Source organism: Oryx dammah, unplaced genomic scaffold, assembly GCF_014754425.2.
Source record: "Oryx dammah isolate SB20612 unplaced genomic scaffold, SCBI_Odam_1.1 HiC_scaffold_5, whole genome shotgun sequence".
NCBI lineage: Eukaryota > Metazoa > Chordata > Mammalia > Artiodactyla > Bovidae > Oryx > Oryx dammah.
In genome coordinates this window covers 14,038,785-14,055,499 of record NW_024070189.1, presented here as the reverse complement: position 1 = coordinate 14,055,499, position 16,715 = coordinate 14,038,785, and the positions used below count along the sequence as shown (strand labels likewise).

General features: G+C 39.4%; 1 protein-coding gene across 1 annotated transcript in view; it reads left to right on the top strand.

Moving 5' to 3' along the window:
* Nucleotides 1–16,715, top strand: part of LOC120863263 (leucyl and cystinyl aminopeptidase) — a 104,487-nt gene that overhangs the window by 58,484 nt on the left and 29,288 nt on the right. The window contains exons 5-10 of the mRNA XM_040239367.1: nt 2,770–2,890; nt 3,584–3,738; nt 5,154–5,267; nt 6,931–7,065; nt 13,598–13,729; nt 16,070–16,230. Coding sequence (XP_040095301.1) covers nt 2,770–2,890; nt 3,584–3,738; nt 5,154–5,267; nt 6,931–7,065; nt 13,598–13,729; nt 16,070–16,230 — 818 coding nt within the window. The remainder of the gene's footprint in view (nt 1–2,769; nt 2,891–3,583; nt 3,739–5,153; nt 5,268–6,930; nt 7,066–13,597; nt 13,730–16,069; nt 16,231–16,715) is intronic.

The following is a 16,715-nucleotide window of genomic DNA, read 5'->3' as shown; positions in this document are numbered from 1 at the left end:
GCCTGTCAATGCAGGAGATGTGGGTTCGATCCTTGGGTCAGGAAGATCCTCTGGAATAGGTAGTGGCAAGCTTCTCCAGTATTCTTGCCTGGGAAGTCCTATGGACAGAGGAGCCTGGTGGGCTACAGCCCACGGGGTCACAGAGAGTCAGACACAACTTAGCACACATGCATTCCACCAAAACTTCTTTGCTGAACTAGATTGTTCTCTTGGTTTATTTCTACTACTTCTGTCGCTCTTAAAACAAGCACGATAATGAATATAATGACCTGATGACTTACCTCTAGTGAGGATTCATAGCACATTTTTTTTTAAAGGAAGAGAAATAGAAGGAAAGAGAAAACACCAATCATCTACCTGTTTCCCCTAGTCATTGTATTCCAGAAATGGGACGAAGTGGATCCTTTGGTCAGATTTCAGTTTCATATGAACTTCCTTTTTTCTCCCTTTACTTTTCCTCACACGTAGAGATGGGAGAGCCACATGGTGTGTGTGGCAGAAGGACGTTTGAGGAGGACTCTGGAGTGTGTGGGTGGTGTTTCTGTTAGGACAGCACTGCTAGATGGTTGCATTGACTCCTTAAAATGTGTATGCCTGGAAAGAACAGGCAGAAGTGGTAAAGACTAGTCTCAGATTCCAAGTGATCTTGGTACAGTCATTTATCATGGTAGTTAGATTTTAAAAGACTGTTTCAGCTTTGTGTGTGTGTGTGTGTGCGCGCGCGAGCACTAGCGCTTTAGAGGGGGACTGATGCGGGAAGTGGGCGTGTTCCTTTGGCAGGTGGTCATGGAATTCAATGAACTGCGGTCACAGCCTTATCCCAAGGATGCCCATGTTTGAGTGCTGGGCTGGTGAAGTACAAATTTGGCCACATAATATGGGATTAAATTTCTTCTTAATTACCTTAAGAAAGAAACATATTTTAAATGAGCCAACTTCAGTCCTAACACTTCATTCTTCCTGTAACTTTTGCCACAAACGCTCTGCTCACACATATTTCACGCCACTTCTGATGGGACTCTTATTTATAATAATGATAATAACTACTCTTTATTGAACACTTGTTTTCTATCAGCGACTATCCTAAGTTTATATGTATTAGTTCATTTAATGTGGGGATGGGAGCTACTTTTATCATGCTTTTATAGATAAGGGGATTGAGGTTAATGAACCTTCTCAAGTTCACACAGCTAGCAGAAATTGGAACCCGGAAGTCTGACTACACAGCTTGTACATTTAGTTTTGTTGTTTACTTAAAATTTTTTTTCTTTCTTTTTTATGCCATGTTACCTCCATGTTTCTGTAATTAAGGCATATGTTCTATAGACTAAGGCCCCAGATAAAGACAGCTGTAGCTGAAATTATGACCTCTTAGAAGTTGTTGCCTGTTTTTCAGTGCTTTAATGAAAGACTATTTTTAGTCTTTATTTTAACTTGTGGTTAGAGTTCACCAGTGTATTTTTTCCAAATGCTCAATTATTCAGTAGGTCTCCTTTTCCCGCCTGCCAAGATCTTTATTTTTGAGGTTTTTGTCTTCTGCTATGTCTTGTCCATATTCTGCTTTACCAACTTGAGTACAGAGGGCTTCTTTCTTTCAATAAATTGAAAACAGTAAATAGTGCTTTTTAAAACCTAGTACTCTTAATGTAATTACTCAACTTTTGCCTTTTGATGCTCTCTGATAAGACAGGTACAGTCAGTTACAGCAAATGTGTAACTTACACATATGTAACTTCACACTTAATCAGAAAAGAAAGCATATCCATTTAAGTGTGGGCACTTGCATCTTCCCTGGAGCATGTGCCCTGGGTTCATGGGCATGAATCCTGTTATCCTTTTAAACGGTTGTTTGTTTTTTAATTTTTTTAAAGTGTGTCTCTTTGTTTTTTTAATTGAAGTGTTTATTTTGTACTGGCGTGTAGCTGATTCTCAGTGCTGTGGTAGTTTCAGGTGGACAGCGAAGGGACTCGGCCATCCACATGTACGTGGGTCCCTTCTCCCCCAGACTCCCCTCCCATCCAGGCTGCCACATCACACTGAGCAAAGTTCCCTGTGCTCTACAGTGGAGACGTGTTGGCCATCCGTTTTAAATGCAGCAGTGTTAGTTACTGGGAGCCACTCACCAAGTGTTTTTCACTCTGCTGGGTACAAGCCAACAACGTAAAAAAAAAAAAAAGCAAGCAGTTCCAAGGCTGAAAGAAAACTGGCTGTGCCCTGCTTACTGAAGGAGAATGTGCTGCGCTCTCATGGGGGGCTCAGGGCAGTTTCAACCAGTGTGCCATTTCTGTCTCAGGTGTCCATGTTAGAAATAACTCTCTTGTAAGCTGTGACTTCTCTGCATTGAATGCCTGCAAGATGCCAGGTACTACATTAGGCACGAAAAAGATGAAAATTGAGTTTTGCCTTTCAAATAATTCACAGTTTGACAGTTCACAGATAAGGAAGGGCAACTGTAGGTAATAGGGAGAAAGAGAAGAGTATCACGGGAATTAAACAGGCAGATGTTTATAATTGCTATATGAGACCAAATAGTTTGGATATGATGTTAATTTTTTAAAAAAAGGAATCAGTAAGTTTTTTTGAACATTGTTGTATGTATGGAAATGACTTGCTAAGTCCTCTAGGGGTTAAAAGAACTATAAGCAAGAATTTCCGGCCTGAAAAATCTCTCATACCTCTGTGTAGTTCTCACGTATGCTAAATCTTGACAGTGTTCACTTGATATCATGCCATTTTTATTGTCCTTACATCATACCTGTTTCCTTTCAGGTTTCTATATATGCTATCCCAGAAAAGATTGGTCAAGTTCACCATGCCTTGGAAACAACTGTGAAGCTTCTTGACTTTTATCAAAACTACTTTGAAATTCAATACCCACTAAAGAAACTGGGTAAGAATCAAACAGTGCCTCTGATTTCATTAGCAATAATAACCTAGATTTAGGTTGCAAATTTTTTGAGAAAGAACTTTTGCCAAAGTTATTTCAAAGGGAAACCAAGAAACTCTGTTAATTGTTTGCTTTAAGAGTTGTTTGTATTTGTTAAGATTATTTAGATTCCATAGACACACATCTGAATGTGTAGCTTAAAGCATTTAGAAGTTTATGGGACTGTTTCAAAGGTGCTGTGTAAGTAGGGATTTGCTTAGGGCTTAACCTGGAGTTGGACTAATTCCAATTTCCTGAGAAATTCCTAATTCAAATAATAATAGGAGTAATGAGAGCTCAGGAAAGCAAGAGTACTTCAGTGTCATTCAACAGGGTGCTGATTTTAGCTGGAAGAGCGTTGGCCCTGCCTTCTGTCCTCCTTGTTCTGGAAAGTTCTTTGCTGTGAAGGAGTTAGATCTCCCTTCTCTTGCTAAGGAACAGAGCAACAGTGACTCCATAGGTGGTTGATCAGATCTTCTCAGCTGACAGGTAGGTCAGGAGCATATGAGCTAGAACGTTTCCTTTCCCTAGGAGTAGGTAAAATGAACTTAGTGATACAGGGACCTTGCTGATAGAGCAGTGGGTAAAATACTTGGATTTAACTAGGGAGTGCCTCTGATGGAGGAGAGTTGACCACTTCTTTCCTGTTATATCCAGACTTGGTGGCTATTCCTGACTTTGAAGCAGGAGCAATGGAAAACTGGGGTTTGCTCACCTTCCGAGAAGAGACACTTCTGTATGACGATAATACTTCTTCAGTGGCAGATAGAAAGCTGGTTACTAAAATCATCGCTCACGAGCTGGCCCACCAGGTATCGGCCACCAAGGCTGTTATATCTCACACCTCTGGTCTGTTTCATGTCCTGGAGTTTTAGATGCTAATAATAATTCAGCTTTATGTTAGAGTATTGCCTTCTTTCATAATACAATGGTGCTTTTTTTTTTTTAACACAAACTTAAATTTTTGGATAAAGATGTTATCTAACGGTTGTTCTATGATTTTACAGTTTATCAAGCATTTTGACTTCCTTTATCTCTCTTACATTTTATAACTTGGTGGGGAAGAAAGTTTTCCCTGAGTTGCATGCCTCTTCTCCTTGGACTGTAGTGTCACGACGGTGGGAGGAGGTGGGCGAGAGTGGGACGTGCTCTGGCCGATTGGCCGTCTACCTCGGCCACAGTCCCAGCGCGCCGGGCCTCGTGAGGACTTCGCGGCAGGCTGGCGTATGAAGCGTGTGCTTATTGACTCTCACAGTTACGCATGTAGACAAACTGTTTTTTAGGGGGTCTGCTCCAGGTCCGTTATTCCTGGGGCTGGCCGCCATCACCACAGCAGGAGTGTTTCCTTTGTACTTCTTTACGACTTAGAAGTCATCTTCTTCTGAAAGAGGTTTTTAAGATATTAAGCTTTGAAAATATGCTTTTGTGATTCTCCGTAGAGCTTTGTTTCAGTACCTAATAATCTTATCATTTTGCTGATGGTTTGAGCCGAGCCCTTGGCCACAGTGACTGAACCACACACTTTTTATTGACCATGCTTCATTTCAGGGATTTTTGAGATGCATTTTTTTAGGGGTGTCTCGTCTTCTTTTTCCTTCTTATTACTTCATGGAAAAAAGCCATTTAAAAGTCTTTCTGATTTTATTTATTTGTATGCATGCCAAATTGCTTAGGGAATGTTGTTTGAATTCTGTTTTGAATCATGTAAATACTCAATGTGGTGACTGAGGAGAAACAGGCAGTCCAGGCTCTCTGACTATAAGAACATCCCTCATATAGACGTTCAATTTGGGGTTGTCATGATGATTGTAGACATGATGGAAAATAATATTACTAACTTGATACTAGAAAGGAGAGGAATTTCTCTAGGAAATGTTTTAATGAGGTGACTAAAAACAGTTTTTGTCTACCTACTATACAGCATGTATGTTAAACTGATAAATAAGCCAGTTGTCTTTGTTTGTTTTATTTAAGGGAAAATGTTAAATTTATAGTTTTACTTTAAAAGTGAATTTATTCAGTGTATACAGTTTTATTTTTAAAAGTAAAAGTACGTTACAAATACAATTTATTTGTAAGACTTAAAGTTGAATATAGTTTGTTTTAACTACAATAAGCATACTTTTAAGTAGTTGTAATCTGGTTATAGGTGATTAATCTGACAATTCAGTTATTAGAAAAGTCTTGAGAATGCGAAGTTGGTTAGTTGTCTGTTCTGTCCCCGCAGTGGTTTGGTAATCTGGTAACAATGCAGTGGTGGAATGATGTTTGGCTAAATGAAGGTTTCGCTACATTCATGGAGTATTTCTCTTTGGAAAAAATATTCGGAGAGCTCTCCAGTGTAAGTACACTGTTTGTTAGGCCTACTGTGAATGCCAGGAAGAAAAATAGTCCAATCATACTAGACATGTATTTTCCATGCATTTGGAGCAATGAAAATATTTCTAGAAAAAGTGACCCATGTTACTGATCTCTATACCTCTTGAGATTTGACAGTGAAAATTGTGCTTTCAGTTACTGATGTATTTCAGAAAGCAGAAATAATGTGAAATTACTTCATACTTTGTCATTAAGATGAACATTTTAAATTGCTTTGCTCAATCCTGTGTTTAATAGATGTGACCCTTCTGCTTTAAGGAATTTAAATAGAGTTGAAAAGCAATTTTTTAATTTGCAAAACAAAACTTTTTATCCTCCTTATAGAGAAGAAATTAAGACATTTTGTGGCAATGCTGTCTATTATCACTGTGGTCATTCTTACAACAGTGATACACAGTGAGACAAATAATTTGCTCTTTTTAGGTCCAAACCATATTTTGTGCCCATTTCAAAGACGTGGAACCCCATTCTGTTACAGAGAGCATGATAATGTTGTTACTGTGTTCTTAGACTCTCCGGAGATGTTTCTTCTCCTTAGAGAGATTTGGACATACTAGGTCCTATATGGGAGGAGGGCATGACAACCCACTCCAGAATTCTTGCCTGGAGAATGCCCATGGACAGAGGAGCCTGGCGAGCTACAGTCCATGGGGTTGCAATGAGTCAGACACGACTGAGCGACTAAGCACACAGCACAGGTCATATATGACAGATATTGCCGAATAATTCAAGCAGTAAATGGAAAAGTATAAGGATCCCTTTCTACTGTAGAATTCGGTGACTTTCTATTAAGCTTCTTGATTGTATGATCCAAAAGTGCTTCAAAAGATGAGTACTCTCAGAGCTTTCAGTTTGAAAGTTTTGTGTAGGGCCTATTCAAAGATTTCAAATGGTAAAATGAACTCAGTTTAAGCTAGAATATTAATAAGCAAAGTAATGTAAATCTGGGTATGGGTCTTAATTAAACAAAGAGATATACAGTTTCACCACTTGGTGGTGCCCAGAATGTTTAAAAGCTTTTAGTATATATTCTAGAGGAACTCGTCTGTTGAACTCTCAGACTTCTTTCTGTTTAAGACTTATATTTTACTTAAGAATAGCCTCAGTCGAGGGAAATGTATATTATCTCAATAGAAAAGCTGGATTATGTATGAGAAATCAACTTAAGGAGCAGTTCCTTTTTTTTTTTTCATTTTAAGATTTTATTTTACAAATATTCACTAGCCATTTCTAAATAATCATTTGAACATCTGGATTTAGCATATGGTAGCTTTAGTAATAAACTCTTAATTTATCCTTGTGCTATTGTTTAGGGAACACTGATTTTTGTGGAAGTTATAATTTTATTTTCAAATTTAAGGAATATGCATAAATGTTACATTCTTTCTCAATGTATGGCAAAACCAATACAGAATTGTAAAGTAAAATAAAAAATAAATTAAAAAAAAAAAGTCACATTCTTCCTATATCTTCAACAGATTCTTTCTAAAGTTTAGTGAAGCTAGTTGATTTTTTTTTATAATGACCTTAAACAGTAATTAGTCTAATTCCTATCAATAATTATTAAACTTGCTTCTGTCTTTAATACTGTTCATGGTTTCTTTATTCTGTTTCATTTTTTGTAGTATGAAGATTTCTTAGATGCTCGATTTAAAACAATGAGAAAAGATTCGTTGAATTCATCCCATCCAATATCATCGTCATCGGTTCAGTCTTCAGAACAGATTGAAGAGATGTTTGATTCTCTTTCCTACTTTAAGGTATTCACAAAAAGTACCTGGAGTGGGTTACAAATTAATTTCATATGTAAGCAAGCTGCCTGATTTAGGTTATTTTAAAGATTAGACAAGTATTATTTTCAATTTTCCTGTTAAATGTTTAAGATGTGTGCTTCTACTTAAATCTTGATCTTAACTTGATCTAGGTCTTTCTTTCTTTCTCTGTCTCTTAAGTCCTCTAACTAGTATTCTGGCTAGTTAACCAGATCTTATAGTAATAGATCTTTTAAAGTTGGATCACTGTCTAGATCTACAGGTAGAATATGTCCAGGGGAGACTCTAAGCCTTTGGCTGTGTTATTCAGGACTGAAGTGTGTTCCAAAGTCAGAATTGTTATTCAGGACTGAAGTGTGTTCCAAAGTCAGAATTGTTATTCAGGACTGAAGTGTGTTCCAAAGTCAGAATTGCCAAAACAGGTAAACAAAAGGAGATTTTTACGAATCAAAGACTCTATTGTAGCATTAGAAACATAGACTCCAGGTATGGAAGTAAAGCAAAAACAGAAATTTAAAGACCTGATTAGGATCATGTAAGTCAGAGAATAGGGGAGGGGGGTATCACATTTGTGTAGGGAAAGAGGGCTGAATGTTATAGCTTACTTGCCTCCTTAGTCTGGCTACCAGATTAAGATCAATAAATTGAATTGCCATCCTGAACAGAGAAGAAGATATACAAAGCATATGAGTTACAGTTCATGTCATCAAGAAACGCAGAGTTTAGGTAGGGAGTACTTGTGAAGCAGTAAGAAAGAATGTGTGCTAAGGGAATGGTACAGAGTATTTTTGCCTGGGATCATGGAGAGAAATTTCTTGGAAGAACATGGAAACTAAGTAATAGGAAAAATATATAGGTTAAGAGCAATGGGAACAATAGAATAGGGCAAGAATGGCCCGATGAGGTCTGCAAAAAAGAGTAATACTAATGGGCAGGGAATTTTTGTTTAGCGGGTAAATGTTTGCAGTGGAAGCCACATGTGGGGTAGGGAAGATGAGAAAGGTAGGTTTGAAGCTCAGTTGTAGAAGGTCCTGAATGCCATCAGGAATCTGGACTTTTTCTATAATCAGTGGGAAGCTTTAAAAGATTTTTAAATAGAGGAATGGCTTTGAGATTCAAGTGACTAGGAAAATTAACTTGCTTCAGTTTACAAAATAGATTTAAATGGAGAGAGACCTAAAATCAGGAAATTGCTGCTGAAGTCAAAGCATGAAATGGTAAAAGTTTAAAATTAGGAGTAGTAGAGGATGGAGAAGGAAATGGCAACCCACTCCGGTGTTTTTGCCTGGAGAATCCCAGGGATGGGGGAGCCTGCTGGGCTGCCATCTATGGGGTCGCACAGAGTCGGACACAACTGAAGCGGCTTAGCGGCAGCAGCAGCAGTGAGAGTGGAAGGAAACTGATGGGTGTGGAAAAAACCCTGGGCAGAGGGAAATGCTTAAAGGACTAAGTGATAGGTCAAAGCAGGTGAAGAAGGAGGCAGAAATGTTTTCCAGGCAAGCCTGACTGGCAGGGAGAATGGTAGTACTGTTATTAGATGAGGAAATCGGGAGTACAGTTAGCTATATGAAGTATATTCCAATTAGAGCTACTGTTATGGGTTGTGATTTTTAAAGCCCATACTGGAGCTACCAATAAAGAAAATTTTACAACTTGGCAGTTCTTTTCTTATACAGAACAGTTATTTCAGGCTCTCTTGTTATAGAGCTCTTTCTTTCTCTGACCCCCACCCTCCAAACCTAGAATTCAGTGTCTTCTGAGCATGTTGCTTCCATAACATACATTATGCCTGTCAGTATGGTAAGTACTTATTTCAGAATTGGGAATCTGGCAAATGTCCCATCCACAGAATTGAGAAAAATAGTTCACTGGATAATTTACACTGGATAATAGTTCACTGGAAAATAGTTCACTGGATAATTGTGTGTAAGAAGAAGTGTCAGTGTTTGACAGTAAGCATGCGTTTGTCAGACATATTCTATTTGATCTTCATAATCTTCAAGCCTAACTCTGATGCATGTTGCCTTGTGATAATTCAGTCATTTATCAAATTATACAAGTACCAACCACGTACCTGGTGTTTTCCTAGGTACTGGGAATAGATCAGGAAAGAAGGCGGACTATGTCACTTGTACCATGGAGCTTCCATTTCAGGGGTCGGAGATAGGGACATACATAATACAAATGAATGAAAGATTCTGTGTTTGGTGGTTAGTGCGAATATGAAAATGAAGCACAGTAAGGAAAATGAGTACGTCAAGGCTGTATATTGTCACCCTGCTTATTTAACTTATATGCAGAGTACATCATGAGAAACGCTAGGCTGGAAGAAGTACAACCTGGAATCAAGATTGTCAGGAGAAATATCAATAATCTCAGATATGCAGGTGATACCACCCTTACGGCAGAAAGTGAAGAGGAACTAAAAAACCTCTTGATGAAAGTGAAAGTGGAGAATGAAAAAGTTGGCTTAAAGCTCAACATTCAGAAAATGAAGATCTTGGCATCTGGTCCCATCACTTCATGGGAAATAGATGGGGAAACAGTGAAAACAATGTCAGACTTTATCTTTTTGGGCTCCAGAATCACTGCAGATGATGACTGTGGCCATGAAATTAAAAGACGCTTACTCCTTGGAAGGAAAGTTATGACCAACCTAGATAGCATATTGAAAAACAGAGACATTACTTTGCCAACAAAGGTCTGTCTAGTCAAGGCTATGGTTTTTCCAGTGGTCATGTATGGATGTGAGAGTTGGACTGTGAAGAAAGCTGAGCACTGAAGAATTGATGCTTTTGAACTGTGGTGTTGGAGAAGACTCTCGAGAGTCCCTTGGGCTGCAAGGAGATCCAACCAGTCCATCCTAAAGGAGATCAGTCCTGGGTGTTCATTGGAAGGACTGATGCTAAAGCTGAAACTCCAGTACTTTGGCCACCTCATGCGAAGAGTTGACTCATTGGAAAAGACACTGATGCTGGGAGGGATTGGAGGCAGGAGGATAAGGGGACGACAGAGGATGAGATGGCTGGATGGCACCACCAACTCAATGAATATGAGTTTGAGTGAACTCCGGGAGATGATGATGGACAGGGAGGCCTGGCTTACTGCGATTCATGGGGTCGCAAAGAGGCGGACACGACTGAGCGACTGAACTGAAGGAAAATGAGAATGACAAGGGAAAGGCTGCTTTGTATAGGATGGCTGGGGAAGACCACTGATAAGGTGATATTTGAACACCATCTAGAGGGTGTGAGGGAACGAGCCATGTGGACTTCTAGGGGGAAAATGTTCCAGGCAGAGAGTATAACCAGTGCACAAGGCTTATGTGAAGACAGTAGTTAGCATAGTAGGCCTGAGACTGCTGTCCTTAGAAAGGCATTATTATGAGGCTCGACTTTGGCTAATTTCTGGCAAATTGGATTTGGGGAGAGTTCTCACCATTCCCTGATAAGAATGACTCACTGTGCCCTCACTGTTTGTGCGAACAGTGTAGTTTATGGTAAATATCTGCTTTCCTTCTGGGAGTCCGGAATTTTGGTCCTTGCTAGGCAGAAGATTAGAGAAGGTGATGGCACCCACTCCAGTACTCTTACCTGGAAAACCCCATGGATGGAGGAGCCTGGTGGGCTGCCGTCTATGGGGTTGCACAGAGTTGGACACAACTGAAGTGACTTAGCAGCAGCAGCAGCAGCAGGCAGAAGATACTTGCATGACTGGCCCCCAGTAAAAATCTTGGGTACCGAGTCTCCGAGGAACTCCCCTGATAGGATTTCATACGTGTTGTCACAACTGGTCGCTTGGAGAATTAAGCGCATCCTGCAGAGGACTTTTGGGAGCTTGTACTTGTTCACCCCATGAGACTTTTCCCTTAGCTGATTTAGCTTCATGTCCTTTCACAGTAATATAAATCATGGTGGTGAATATGACTGTATACTCAGTCCTGGTCCTGGGAGTCCTTCTACTGTGTCACCATATCTGGGACTTGTTTTGGGTATCCACACAACTTGAGATGAAGATTGGTTGGCATGTTTAAGCACCAGCAAGGAGCCAGGGTGTCTGGAGAGGAACAAATGCGCAAAGAAAGTAGTAGAGGAAGTGAGAAGGATTATAAGGGGCCAGATCCTTGTAGATCATCTTATTAGATTTGGTAAGGACCTTGATTTTACGCACAGTGGAATGAAAGCCATCTGAAGAGAGGAGTACCATAGTATGATTTTATTTATTTATTTTTGGAATAAGTCAGCCTTCATCATCACGTGGAATCAAGGTGACTAGTTAGGAGGTTGTTGTAATAGGCCAGCAGCAAGGAAATGGTGGCCTGGACAAAGGTGATAGTGAATGTGATAAGCCGTGTTTGGTTTTGAAAGATATTGGGAAGTTTAGTCCAGTAGAATTTGCTAATGGATTAGATGTCGAGTTGAGAGAGGAGTCAAGGATGACTTCAAAATTTTTGCCTGAACAGCTGGAAAAATGGAATTTTTATTTGTTGAAATGAGAAGATTATTGGAAGAGTATATTTAGGATAAGAAGGAAGAAAAGGTCAATTTTTGAGTAAGTTTAAGGCGCATAAGTGGGAATAGTAGGCATGTAATTGGATATGAGTCTGGAACTGAAGCAAAGTCCGGTTAGATATATAAATTTGGGGGTCGTGTAAAACCCCTGTGGTTGAGAAGATCAACAAGAAAGTGACTTTAGAGAAGAAAAGAAGTCTGAAGATTAAATGCCAGGGACACTAAAAGTTAGTCCTTGAGAAGATAAGGAGGCTGCAGCAAAAGAGAGAGAGAGAGGGATGCCCAGTGCACAGGGGAGGAATCAGGAGTGACGTGCCAAAACCGAGAGCAGGATGACTTTCACGGAGGAGGGACTGATCGGTCATATCAGTTGCTACTCGTGGGTGAGCCTGAGAACTGACATTGGTTTGACACCGTAAGGCTCATCAGGGGGCTTCATAAAACCACTGCCAGTGGAGTGGTGATGGTTGGAAGATGGCACAAGAGGAAATGCAAACAGAACAAATTTACTCGGCAAATGCAGACAGCTCTTCTGAAGAACTGACTTCCCAAAGGAGGAACAAGAAATACGGTGATAACTGGAGGAGGCATGAGGTTAAGGAAAGGAAGCACATCTTCTGTTTAAAATGAGAACTGCTGGGTGGTTTTTTTTTTTTTTTTCCAAATGGAGTGTTGCAGTGTAACAGTAGAGAGGAAAAGTTAGTGACACAGAAGAGAGGGGGACTATTGGGAACCAGAATGACTATTTAAATTTATAGAACAAGTACCACTGAAGTGCGATACAAAAACAAGAGAGTAATAAGTATTAAGTTCAGTTATCTCTATCTTGTAATTTTGATGACTTAACATTGCTACATTTTTAAATCAGAAATTCAGTCATTCAGAATTTTTTTGCATTTGAGTGCCTTCTATGTAGTAGGCATTATTTTAGTCATAGGAGTTGAGCTCCTAGCTTCAGTTTTTCCCTAAATTAGCTTACAGTCTAGAAGAGGAAATAAATACATCTCTATAGCAGATGCAGGAGGTGTGATATAAATTGCTTTTGAATGTGGAGGAGGTGGTTGCTGCTTTAAAACTGGGGATGGTGACACGCATCATAATATGGTGTGGCCTTAATAGTTCCACGTCTGACTCTGAATTATTAGTGTGTGCTTACAATGGCACCCCACTCCAGTACTCTTGCCTGGAAAATCCCATGGACGGAGGAGCCTGGTAGGCTAGAGTCCATGGGGTCACTATGAGTGAGACACGACTGAGCGACTTCACTTTCTCTTTTCACCTTCATGCATTGGAGAAGGAAATGGCAACCCACTCCAGTGTTCTTGCCTGGAGAATCCCAAGGACGGGGGAGCCTGGTGGGCTGCCGTCTATGGGGTCACACAGAGTTGGACACGACTGAAGTGACTTAGCAGCAGCAACTACCTAAATACACATTCATATGTTCCAAACATATTTGAAGTGACTCTGCAAGAAGAGGAGAGATCTTGGATACTTCAGAAACTTGACACCTTAAAACTGGAAATTAATGTACTCTCTAGCAAAGAGACTTTTGAGAGTTCAGCAATGTGCCCATGGAGTCAGCTGGGACTTCAAGCACAGGGGGTAGGGGTGGGGATGCCACGGAAAATTCAGCAATTTTTAAAGTTAAAAATATATGTATAAACACTTAACTTTTTAACATTAACACTGAAACATTGAGTAATCGATAGACTACACAAAATGGCCCACAGAAGAATTAGTGCACATAGGCATTTTTATTTTTCAACTTCTTTAAAATAATTTTTAAAGAATTAATTCTTTCTAAAATTCTTTAAAATAATTTTTAAGACAATTTGGCCATAGTCCACAGCTGGTTACATGAAACAAAATAACAGCAAATTATAACTGGGTTATTAAACTGTTTGCTTAGAATGTATTTTAAATTTTAGGTTCTTATTTCTATAGTCTTATTGTATTCTATTATTTTCCTCCATTTTTCACTTTTCCTTTTTTTCTTTTTTTTGGAATAGGGAGCTTCCCTACTGTTGATGCTGAAAACTTACCTTAGTGAAGATATATTTCAACATGCCATTATTCTTTACCTACATAATCATAGCTATACATCCACTCTCAGTGATGACCTGTGGGATAGTTTTAACGAGGTAAGTGACCTGGATATTTTATTTAGCTCTTGAAGTAAGAAGAGAGGGATTCTTGTATTTTTTTGTCAGGTATGTAAATAAGCTATGGTACCAAGGACAGTTTTTAAGAGAAAGAGGAATGGAACTTAGTATATAAATGTTTATGGATAAAAGCACAGAATTAAAAGTCATGAAATGGAAGTACTAGGCTTAATTGCAAAAAAAAAAAAATGGCATGAGGCCTTATATAAGCACCTTTAGTCTAAATCTTAATCTCTATTCCTTCCTTGTAGGAAAGTTCTCTTTTCTAATGTTTTTGCCATTTTTCTACCTTCCGTTCATGAATTTTTTGCTCTGTACTTTGCCTTGTGACTTCTCCTGTCTTTGGTGGCCATACACCACTAAAGTGTTACAGATGACATGTCACAGTCTGGCGACCATAGCTGAGTGCTGCCCTCGGATCATTTTGCTACTTGGATTTGATTGTGCCTACAGATTCTAACAAGTAGTGTCATTGGTTAGAAGTTATGCTTTGTAACAGTGCCTGAACTCAGCTTGCTCACACGCACGCATGCTGACTGCGTAGCCTTTATAAGCCTTTGAATTTGTTACCCTCATCTAGATCAATGGTTTTTCATGTTTTGGAAGATCACAGACATATCTGAACATTTGATGAAAGTTATAGACATATTCCCCCCAAAATCCACAAAGATGCAAGATGTCACACACAGTTTCAAAGTTTTCTGGATTCTGGGTGAAGAACCCCTGCTCTGAAGCTCTTCCGTATGCTCTCGGTGCTTCCTTGCTTTATCTGAGATTTGGTACCTTCTAGTTGTTAACCCTTTTCCCAGAAGATATATCTTCCCTCCTCTCTCAGTTCTCTTTGAGAAGAAGGATCAGTCCTTATCACCTAAGAGTTGCTTCTAAATGGTCGTTTTTCTTCTTATCATGTAGTAGCATTTCAACTGAAAGCCACATTATTTACTCTATACTCAATGTATTATCTCCTGCCAGTTAGAATATATTTCTGCCTTCCTTGCTGACTTCAGCTTTTGCATCATTGTGCTTTCCTGTCCTGACCTAGCCCCTAATATTATCCTCACATGTTTCAGCATCAGCATCAAATTATGCACTGGCCTCTTCATTTCAATTCTGTTTCGAAGACCCAGAACTGCCTTGCTTTGCGTCAGTTTTGTTTTCTTCCCAACCCCTTGTCCAGAAAGAAATAGATTAGTGCCATTGAACATGTAAGGTTAGTATCACAGTGCATTTAGAAAGATTTGTTCCATCCTTTCTGACTTTAAATAAGTAGGTGTATGTCAGCTGAGGTAAGACCAGTCATAGTGACGTGATATGACCAAATGATTGTACCATTTTAAGTACTTGATGATTTGAGTTGCTTGCAATTCAAATCCATATGTAATCTAGAAAAATAATTTGAATCATAAATTTAACTCACCTGCTTCAAAAATTGCTTCTTAATCATTGATACCAGATGTCGTAGGGACAGTAAGCTTTAGAGGGCCTGTGAACCTCTGACACTGGATTCTAGATTTTATAGATCAATTCATGTATTTTGTGGGGAAAGGACTATGTGTCTAGGAAAAATGTTCACCACTGTTTTCTGGAGAGACGTAAAGTCTGGGCAGCCAACCTGTTTATATTTCACTCTGCAGCGACTGCTGCTCCCATTCTAAGGCCCTCCCACAGGATGAGCTCTTAAGAAGATGAGCTTTACCATTTGTAATGGGCTTCCCTGGTGGCTCAGATGGTAAAGAATCTGCCTGCAATGCAGGAGACCTGGGTTCGATCCCTGGGTTGGGAAGATTCCCCTGGAGAAGGGAACAACTACCCACTCCAGTATTCTGGCCTGGAGAATTCCATCGACTGTACAGTCCATGAGGTTGCAAAGAATCGGACATGACTGAGCAACTTTCACTTTCACACCATTTTGTAAAAGCAGAGGGTCTGGGGAATAAAGAGAACTCTGGATCTAGCGGACTAACAGGAATAAAAGTAGTGTTTCTGATTTCTCGCCTATGTATCCTTAGGAAAACCTTCTAAACAGTAGTATTGTGACCCAGAAGAGTGCTTATCCCTTCTTAGGGATTTTAATGTACCTGTAATTGGTTTATAGCATCTGTGCTGCCTTTTTCAACATATGCTGCCTCCCTCACTCTCTTTAGTTTTCACTTATTTCTAGTCCAGGTTACTTTCTTTTTAGCAATTTCTCATTTACTTAGAGTAGAAATGTAAATTCAACTCAACATTGGTGCATTGTGGTAGAGAAAGAGGGAAAGATACTATAAACTTTTTAGACTCTTTATCTCTGAGAAAAATAATCTATTCTTCTTTCTCTAGTTCACAAACAAAACACTAGATGTAAAGAAAATGATGAGAACCTGGACCCTGCAGAAAGGATTTCCTTTAGTGACTGTTCAGAGAAAAGGAAAGCAAATTCTGGTACAACAGGAAAGATTCTCTTTAAATGTTAAGCCTGAAATTCAGCCTTCAGATGCAAGGTGAGAACCCACTGTCTCTCCTGCTGTCTCTTTAATCCCAAAAAAGGGCAGTGCCAAAGAATGTGCAAACTACTGTATAGCTGCATTCACTTCACATACTAGTAAGGTGGTGCTCGAAGTCCTTCAAGCTAGGCTTCAGCAATACACGAACCGAGAACTTCCAGATGTACGCGCTGCATTTAAAAAATGCAGAAGAACCAGAGATCAAATTTCAATATCCATTGGATCATAGAGAAGAAAAGGAAATTCCAGAAAACCATTTACTTCTGCTTCACTGACTACATGAAAGCCTTTGACTGTGTGAATCACAACAAACTGTGAAAATTCTTAAAAGAATGGAATACCAGACCACCTTTCCTGTCTTCTGAGAAACCTGTATGCAGGTCAAGAAGCAACAGTTAGAACCTTACATGGAAAAACTGACTGGTTCGAAATTGGGAAAGGGGTACAACAGTGCTGTATATTGTCACCTTGTTTATTTAACT